This window comes from Muntiacus reevesi, chromosome 2 (genome assembly GCF_963930625.1).
Source record: "Muntiacus reevesi chromosome 2, mMunRee1.1, whole genome shotgun sequence".
Classification (NCBI taxonomy): domain Eukaryota; kingdom Metazoa; phylum Chordata; class Mammalia; order Artiodactyla; family Cervidae; genus Muntiacus; species Muntiacus reevesi.
The window spans coordinates 204,958,155-204,966,795 of NC_089250.1; the positions used below are offsets into that span (position 1 = coordinate 204,958,155).

The 8,641-nt window shown below is 54.9% G+C and overlaps 1 protein-coding gene across 1 annotated transcript; it reads right to left on the bottom strand.

Annotated features, from left to right (window-relative positions):
* Window positions 1–553: 553 nt before the first annotated feature.
* ZNF768 (zinc finger protein 768) lies at window positions 554–3,610 on the bottom strand. Its single transcript, XM_065924643.1, has 2 exons — window positions 2,770–3,610; window positions 554–2,479 (listed from the first exon to the last, which is right to left on the bottom strand). Exons 1-2 carry the CDS (start codon window positions 2,855–2,857, stop codon window positions 882–884), a joined length of 1,686 nt encoding a protein of 561 aa, XP_065780715.1. The 5' UTR covers window positions 2,858–3,610; the 3' UTR covers window positions 554–881.
* Between the last annotated feature and the right edge of the window lie 5,031 nt (window positions 3,611–8,641).

The following is an 8,641-nucleotide window of genomic DNA, read 5'->3' on the forward strand; positions in this document are numbered from 1 at the left end:
AGGGGATGGCCCAGCCGGGTGCTAGGAGCCCAGGAATGCTGGAATGCAGGCTCTAGGCCTGGATATGAGAATCAGGGTCTGTTTTCTGGCCCAAGGACAGACCCTCTGTGTTTGTGAAAAAAGTTGAGCGTTTTCTCACACTGACAGTGAACCCCCTTCGCATTTGTGCAGGATTCAAAGCACAGGACATGAACTTGAGCAGATACGGGCAAGTCATGTCTCCTGTGCTTTGGAGTATAGGATTCCAGTGAAACACTGAATATAGAAGGACTTCCCAGACAAGGCCTTATGGCTTCGTTGGCTGCTGTTATGACCTAGCGTCTCTCAATGCCCAGGGCACTACCCACATACATAATTTAAGGACAAGTCTCTTTTACCACATAAAGGTTTTTATTGAACTCAAATTCAGGGGCTCCAAAGCCTGAGGAAGACAAGAGGCAGGGATTTGCGCTCAGAAGCCAGGCCCCACTTTGGGCCCCCCTCCCCTCACCCCTTCCTGATTCAATGAGGGTCTCAGTAGCTACCAGTCTAAGCTACCCAATCTAATTAAGTAACCCAGCCCCCCCTCCCCCCACCCCCATCTAGCACTTTGCCAAGCCAGGCTTCCACCAAGGGGCATGCCGCTGCTGAGGCCAGCTCTCCGCTGACCTCTTTCTCCATCTCTCCCAGAGCCTCCGGCTGCCAGCTTGGCCTCCCTCCAACCCCTCTTCATAGCCCATTTCCCACAACTCTCCAGGGCATGTCACCTCCTCCACCCTGGCCCCCTCACCTCCTAGAATCTCTTTTCTCCTCCAGCGTCTGCACCAATCTCTCACAAGGTTGCTCTAGCTCCCTGTCTGCTTTTCTGCCCACCAGCTCCCCAACCCCGAAGGGGCCCCGGGTCAGCGCCGGCCGGCCGCATGGGTCCGCTGGTGGCGGATGAGGTCGGAGCTCTGAGAGAAGGCTTTCCCACAGTCATCGCACTTGTAGGGCCGCTCCCCGCTGTGGACCCGGTGATGCTGCAGCAGCGTGGAGGAGCGGCAGAAGCCCTTGCCACACACGGCGCACCTGTAGGGCCGCTCGCCCGTGTGCGAGCGCTGGTGCTGAATCAGCGTGGAGGAGCGATTGAAGGTCTTGCCGCAGTCGGGACAGCTGTAGGTGCGGCCTGGCAGGTGGGTGCGGGCGTGGATGGCGAGCACTGAGCTCTGGCCAAAGCGCTTGCCGCACTCGGGGCACTTAAAGGGCTTCTCGCGGGCATGGCTGCGGGCATGGGGGATAAGTGCCGAGCGCTGGGAGAAGCTCTTGCCACAGATGCCACAGCTGAAGGGCCTTTGCCCAGTGTGCACCCTCTGGTGACTACGCAGGGAGGAGTTCTGGCTGTAGCACTTGCCACACTCGGGGCAGCTGTAGGGCCGCTCGTGGCTGTGAGTGCGCTGGTGCCGCAAGAGGTAGGAGCTGTCGCCGAAGGCCTTGCCGCAGTGCGGGCACTTGTAGGGCTTCTGACCAGAGTGCGTGCGCTGGTGGCGAAGCAGGTAAGAGCTGTCAGCGAAGGCCTTGCCGCAACGGGGACACTTGTAGGGCCGCTCGCCCGTGTGGGTGCGCTGGTGTTTGATGAGGTCAGAGCTCTGGGAGAAGGCCTTGCTACAGACCTCACATTTATAGGGTTTTTCACCCGTGTGGATGCGCTGGTGCTGGATCAGGGTGGAGCCCCGTCCAAAGCTCTTCCCACAGATGCCACAGATGTTGGGCCTTGGGCCCTGCCCACCCCTGGCCCGGCCACCCCGGCGGCCTGGACCACGAAGGGTCCCCGTCAGGCCCAGGGGATTCTGGAGCATCTCAAACTGGGGTGGAGCCAGCAGGGCCCCTGTGGGCATCTCAAATGGGGGCCCCAGGGGCATGCCCCCTGCAGGCTGTTCCCCAAACCCCTGGGTGAAGGCGTCCAAGGGGTGGACTCCCAAGGGGATGCTCAAGGGATTCTTTTCTTCAGGATTCAGAAGCATTTCTGCACCTTCCTGGAATTTGGAACTTTCAGCTTCAAATTCAGGGCTTTGGGTTTTGAACTCCGGATTCTGGGGTTCATACCCTGGGCTCTGGGATTCATACCTGGGACTCTGAGATTCATATCCAGGGCTCCGGGGTTCATACCCAGGACTCTTGGGTTCATACCCAGGGCTCCGGGGTTCATATCCAGGGCTCTTGGGTTCATACCCAGGACTTTGGGGCTCATACCTAGGGCTCTGAGGTTCAAAATCGGGGCTCTGAGAATCTGATTCAGGGCTTCTGGGTGCAAATTCAGGACTTGGGGGCACAAACCCAGGGCTTCGGGACTCAAAACCTGGGCTTTCAGGCTCAAACCTGGGGCTTTGGGGTTCAAACTCTGGGCTCTGTGGCCCAAAACCAGGGCTCTGGGGTTCAAGCCCAAAAGATATCTCTTCGACCTCATAGTCCCCAGTGCCTTCTTGCTGAGAAATTTCCTCTTCCTCATTCTCACTCATGTTGCCTGCAGGATCAGAGAATTACAAAAAACCCAGATTGTGTGGGACCTGGAAGGTTACTGGGTCCCACCATTAATTGCCACAAACCTTTCCCTCCTCCTCAATCAGGGTCGCTGGCCCTTGGACAAGTGCTGAAATTCCCACCTCCCCCTCAGCAAACCCAGGCCACCGGGTCCCCGACCCCGCCTCCTCCAAGTCCCAGGTGTCCAAGCCCCCTGCTTTCTTCCCCTCCCACCCACTACAGCCCCTCTCCCGCTCCCAGGCACACTCCTCGGAGGGGCGCTCCCTCCCTCACCTTTGAGGGACCCTTCAGGGCTCCCCATTTCATCAGGACTTTGCATATCTCGGGGCTCGAGGCCCCACGGCGACGCCTCCCGTTCCATCCCCGCCGGCTCCCAGTGCGGCGGCGGGGGCGATGGTGGACGATCCTGCGACTCGGTCTGAGTGCCCCAAGACCCGAGCCCTCGCCGCCCGCCCGCTCAGCGCCGGCCAAGGGACCCGGCTGTCCAGCCCCGGCCCCTGAGGCCGGACGTCTTGACCTGGGCCTCTCCGGCCCGCCGGGCCCCTCCCCTACCCGCGGCCCCGCCCCCACCCACAAGGTCTCAGCTTGCCCTGGGGTCCTCGCAGGCCCCCAAGCGTCGTGGCCTCGGAGGTGAGGGGCTTCACGACTCGCCTTGCTGCCCCCGGATACCGCTCCCCACCCGAGACCCCGTCGTCTGGCCTCCCAGCCCCCGGCTGGGCTGCGGCTGGCCGACCCCCTCCCCTCCGCACAGGAAGTGTCCGTCCGCGGCCAGTTTCCCCCGCCGGCTAGCTTCACGGCCTCTCTAGGAGCGGCTGGAGGTGGAAACTCGTTGGCATTAACCCTGGGCAGGATGGCCCCGGCGTCGAGGTAGGGGGAAGACTGGGCGCCTTGGAGCCCGCGGGAGAGGCTAAGACAGTTTATGTGCCTATGTCGTAGGTCTCCGTCCGCCCGAGGGCCTATGTGTCCGTCTCCCGTGCCCTGCGTCCGTCAGTGCCTGTGGCCAAGGGCGAGGCAACAAGCGAGACCAAGGTCAGCGAGAAGGAGCGACGCTTCCCGGCGCCAGCGGGGGCGGTGTCTAGCTCCCCTCCCCTCCCGGGCCTTGGGGTCAGTTCTGGCCGCGCCTCGGAAACCTGGACAGACCTACCCCCTACCCTCACCCCCGACCTAGGCTCATCTAGGCTCCTGAGTCCGGGGCACCCCTCTTTGAACTACACTCCCCCATACGGGCGCTTCCACCCTCACTTCTGGTCGACCCCCCCCCTCCCCCGCACCTCGCTGCCTCTCCTAATCTCCACCCTTCCCCCGCTCTGGGAGGGCTAGGATCGTTGCCAAGGAAACAGCCCCGCCTCCAGTTTCCAGAGGCACCGCCCCTCCTTCCCAGGGAGCTCCGCGATTGGTTGGTGGAGCTCGTGCTCTCACCATCCCGCCTCTTCCCACTACACCAACTGCTAAGCGCTAAGGGTCGCCAGGGAACGCGAGGCCCCTTTCTGATTGGTTGCAGGGTTCGCAGGCCGGTTCCACCTCCTCCGTGCTCCAGAAGTGCCCCCGGGATGAGTGCGAGGGAGGTCCTGGCGTCTCTCGTCTTCTCTGACCTGTACTTTCAGGGCTTTTCCCGCCCTCATTTACCTTTCATTAGATTTTATCTTTCTGAAGAATGAAAGACAGGGATCTGAGGACAGACTCCCTTGGCTCCCCTCTCTCCCCTTCCCAGGAGTTCTCTTTTTCTCACAGGTTGCAGGTTCCCAAAGGGGCCAGTCCGGGGCAGAGGAGGTTGTTGGCGGGGGAGGGGGTAGGAAATCCTGCTGCAGAAAGAAGGTTGCTTCCTTTTCGGTTACCCTGCTTCTCCCCTCCACCTGCTCCGAAGCCTGAGTTTAACTCAGTCCCTTGGAGCCTTAGTCCCTGGTTCCTGGATTTTCTCACAGGGAGGCAAGAAGCCTATGAGGATTCCTTCAGGTGAGGGTAATAGAGTTTAGGAGGGGAAGTGGATAGAGAACCATCTGGCCTTTAAGGCAGTTAAGAATTTTCCACTCCTGTCTGACCTGTCTGACTTGGATAGAGGCTTCCAGAGAAAGGGAACCTGAGAAACATAGGTGCAGCTTTGAATCAAAGGAAAAGTGACCCTGGAAAGACAACTGAATAGAATCCAATTCTTGACCTTTTTCTACCCTTGCTGCTAAAACTATTGTTCTTGACAACTAATGAACCACATTCTCCCTTTGTGAATGATGCAAGAACCATAGATTGTTCTCCTGTTGCCTACTCAGACAAAGGAAGGAAGGAAACTGGTTGGGAGGAAAGATGACATCTTCCATTCTCCCAAAAAGAGATGAGAAGGAGAATTTGGAGAATTGCAAATGGGCAAAGCCTGGAGAGAAGCAATCTCAGTTCTCAGTAGAGGCTTACAATCACAGACAGACACCTTCCTACTAATAAAGCAGAAGTCCTTTTCTGCCCTCCAAAAGGGATCAGCTTCCAGCTCCATACCTCTCTCTCATCCCGATGTCTGTCCAAAAACCTTTGTGGAGAACAGCTCACCCAGCACTAGAGGGTCCGCGGGCAGAAGAGCCTACAAGTGCAGTGATTATGGGAAGAGTGGAACCTGGGGCACCTTCTGATCATCGCCAAAGTACACAAAGGACCTTCATGAGACACTTCTCTCTGACCTCCAACCTTCTTACCTACCAGGAAATTCACACCAGAGAGCAGCCATCCCCTGCAAAGTGTATAGTGAGCCCTCCAGCCCCAGCTCTGACGTGCACTCTGCCTGCACTCTTCATAGCACAGGCCTCAAGCCCCATGAGTAGCAGGAGTGGGGCCAGGGCTTCAGTCAGCTCTGGCACCAGTATTTCCACGTGGAAATTCAGTCTCGTTAGCACATGACCGACTGCCAGGCAACCTCCTCCAGCACCTGTCCTCTCTCATCAGTGGGCCTTCTAGAGGCAGCCAGCCTCTGCCTGCCACCCATCCATAGCATTGACAGGCTAGAAACACAGGGAAGCCTCTGATGAGGGTTCCAACTTGACCCTGAGTGTGTGTGTCCTGAGTTGGGCAACCATTTTATCCACAGAATCATCCCGTGGTGTGCAGCAGCACCGGGGCAGAGCCATTCAGTGGGCAGCCTCGGTTTATGGTGGCTTGGCCCACATTCAAGGTAGGATCTCGGTGTGAGAGGGGCTCCTCTGTGATCTGCTTCCTCCCTGCATGCAACGGACAAACCCTCTGAAAGGCCTTCTGGGGCCTCCCTGGTGGTGCAGTGGTTAGGAATCTGCCTGCCAATGCTGGGGGCATGGGTTCGAGCCCTGGTCCAGGAAGATCATGTGCTGAGGAGCAACTAAATCTGTGTGCCACAACTACTGCAGACCAGGTGCCCTAGAGCCCATGTTCTGCAACGAGAAGCAATGAGAAGCCTGCACACCACAGCAAAGAGTAGCCCCCACTTGCTGCAACTAGAGAAAGTCTCTGCATAGCAACAAGGCCCCAGTGCGGCCAAATATAAATAATAGTCAAAAGAAAAAGAAAAAAAAAACCTTAAAAAAATAAGTAAAAGTCCTTCTGTCAGATGCTACAAGCGATGCCCTGATATATTCAAGATTTAAGGTACCCAGGAAAAGACCAGTCATGGCACAGGCCCTTTTGGGAAGAACAAAGGAAATGGGAGTCTGTGTCTATGGCAAGGTCATTGGCTGGCCTGACACATTTGGAACACGCCCAGAGACCAACTCCCACACTTGTAAAGCTAAGAGCAGCCAGAAAAATAAGTTTTTCTGTTCAGTGCAGTTGTCCTCTCAAACTTTAGCAGGCATAAGATTCCATTCCTGGAAATAGATTCAACAGACTAGGGACAGAGCCCAGGGAGACAGCTGCTTTCTGAAAAGATAATGCATGTAATTCTGCAGCAGAAAGGCCTTACTTTGAAAAATACTAGTCTGGGGCAGATTTTAGCCTCTGAATCATAAATGTCTTTGCACATACTGTTCCTAGAAAGATACACATAAACATATATAAGCCCACCCCCACCCTGCCCAGACTTAGGGGGCCTTTGGAGCTCAAATCAATACACTTTGCATGACTTGGACACATTAGGGATAGGCCATGTGGATAGGGCTCAGATTTTCACTGGTACAGACAAGCATTTCTCCTGATGCATCAAAGAAGCCCTAGAAAAACCCTCTTCCTGGCTTAACTTGCTTTGCGGACTGAGCCTCAAAGACGTATGGTAGATCCCGGGTGGTTAGGTGGTTAAGAATCTGCCTGCCAATTCAGAAGACTAGGTTCAATCCCTGGTCTGGGAAGGATACACGTGCCTCGGATGCAACTAAGCCTGTGAGCCACAACTACTGAGCCTGCATGCTCTAGAGCCCATGGTCTGCAACAAGAAAAACTACTGAAATGAGAAGCCCATATACCACAGCTAGAGAGTAGCCCTCACTTGCTGCAACTACAGAAAGCCTATACACAGCAGTGAAGACCCAGTATAGCCAATAATTAAAGAGGAGCCCTATCTTTGGCAGGGAATTCATACCAAGGAGTGAGGAGCTAAGAAGGGGGCAAGACTGAGGCTTTAGGTGTTCCATGACACTCAAAAATTGATTAAGTGGAGGAAAGTTGGGTCAGGAGGGCAGGAAGCAGAGGAGTTGGATTTGGTTTGGGGAGCCCTAAGCAAGTCTTGAAAACTTCAAAGTACTCAACAGAAAGTAGTAATTACAATACTTTTAATTTGCAAGCTCAGGGCAGGGTCTAGATCTGGCTTTGAGGCTGAGCTGAGAACTGGTATTGCAGGCTGTGCGTTCCTCAGGCAGTGCTGAAGGGCAGAAGGATGGCTTCTTTAGGGGATTAAAAGGTAGATACTACTGCCAAGGTGTCTCTCCTCACTCCCACATCTCCCTTGTGACAGTTGGCAAATTCTCTAAGTGAACTTAAGGCTAAGAGAGATTTTGGTGGAGCCAGTTAGTTTGGAATCAAGTCAGTTCATCAATTTACCTAAACAGTGTCTTTCCCCCAAATATTCAACCTCTTCCTTCAGAAGTTCCTTTAGGTTGACAAATCTGGTTTCTTCCTAAGTTAGGCCAGACACAGGGTTGATCTGTCAGAAGGCAACCGAGGACATAAGTCCTTGCTAATCCTACTTGAGGCGAAAGGTTGTCCTGACCAGTGGCAGGAAAGTCTGTCTGTCCATGGCTGGCTGCTTCCATCACCTGGGCAACACTGGACTCTGACCACAAAGAAATGAGTGGTAGATGAATAATGGAGTCGCAGGGTGATGGGGGAGGGATTCTGTGCAGAGCTTGGGAATATAGACAAGCACAGTTCCCTCTGGCTACTGACCCCAAATGTTCCTGTTCTGGTCCCCCTTTGCTGGTGATGGAGATCCTAGAGAGTGAAGATGCAAGCTTTGATTTTGTTGGCCCTGGAACTCTCCTCTCACACTGGTTTTTCCCTTGCCTTGTTGGCTTTGTCACTCATCCTGTACCTGGGCTTCACTGACACTGGGTTGTTCTGTCCCTGTCTGGGAGATGCCTCCAGAACTCTGGCTGAGATGCTGGCAAGGAACTCAGGAGTGGTGTGGTAAAGACAGAAGGAAACCAAGAATCCTAGTGTCTCTCACCCTGTGTGAGATCTTGGGCAGGTTGCTCAATCTTTCCCAGTCTGTGTCCCCAACTGCAAAAGGATGGAAAGCCTAAGATCTCTTTCAGTTCAAAAATGTGATGAGGGACTTCCCTGGTGGTCCAGTGGTTAAGACTCTGAGCTTCCTGTGCAAGGGGCACAGGTTTGATCCCTGCTCAGGGAATAAAGATCCTACATGCCATAGAGCAAAAGATTAAATGAAATAAAGCCATTAAAAAAAATGTAATGAGGCCTTCCCAACTGAGCCTAAAGTGGCAAAGCCTAAGCCATAGGGCTCTTTCAAGGAGGCCCAAGAAGGAAACAAAGATCTGACATATCGCAGGGGCTCTTGGGTCCTTCTCCTTCAAAAACAGGACGTGCAGGGCAGCTGAGGGGTGCCGAGGTGGAGACACCACTTGTTTGGGGCAACAGATTCAGTCCTGGAACTTCCCTGGTGGTCCATTGGTTAAGAATCCACCTTCCAATGGAGAGGATGCAGGTTCAATCCCTGGCCTGGGAACAAAGATCCTACATACCACAG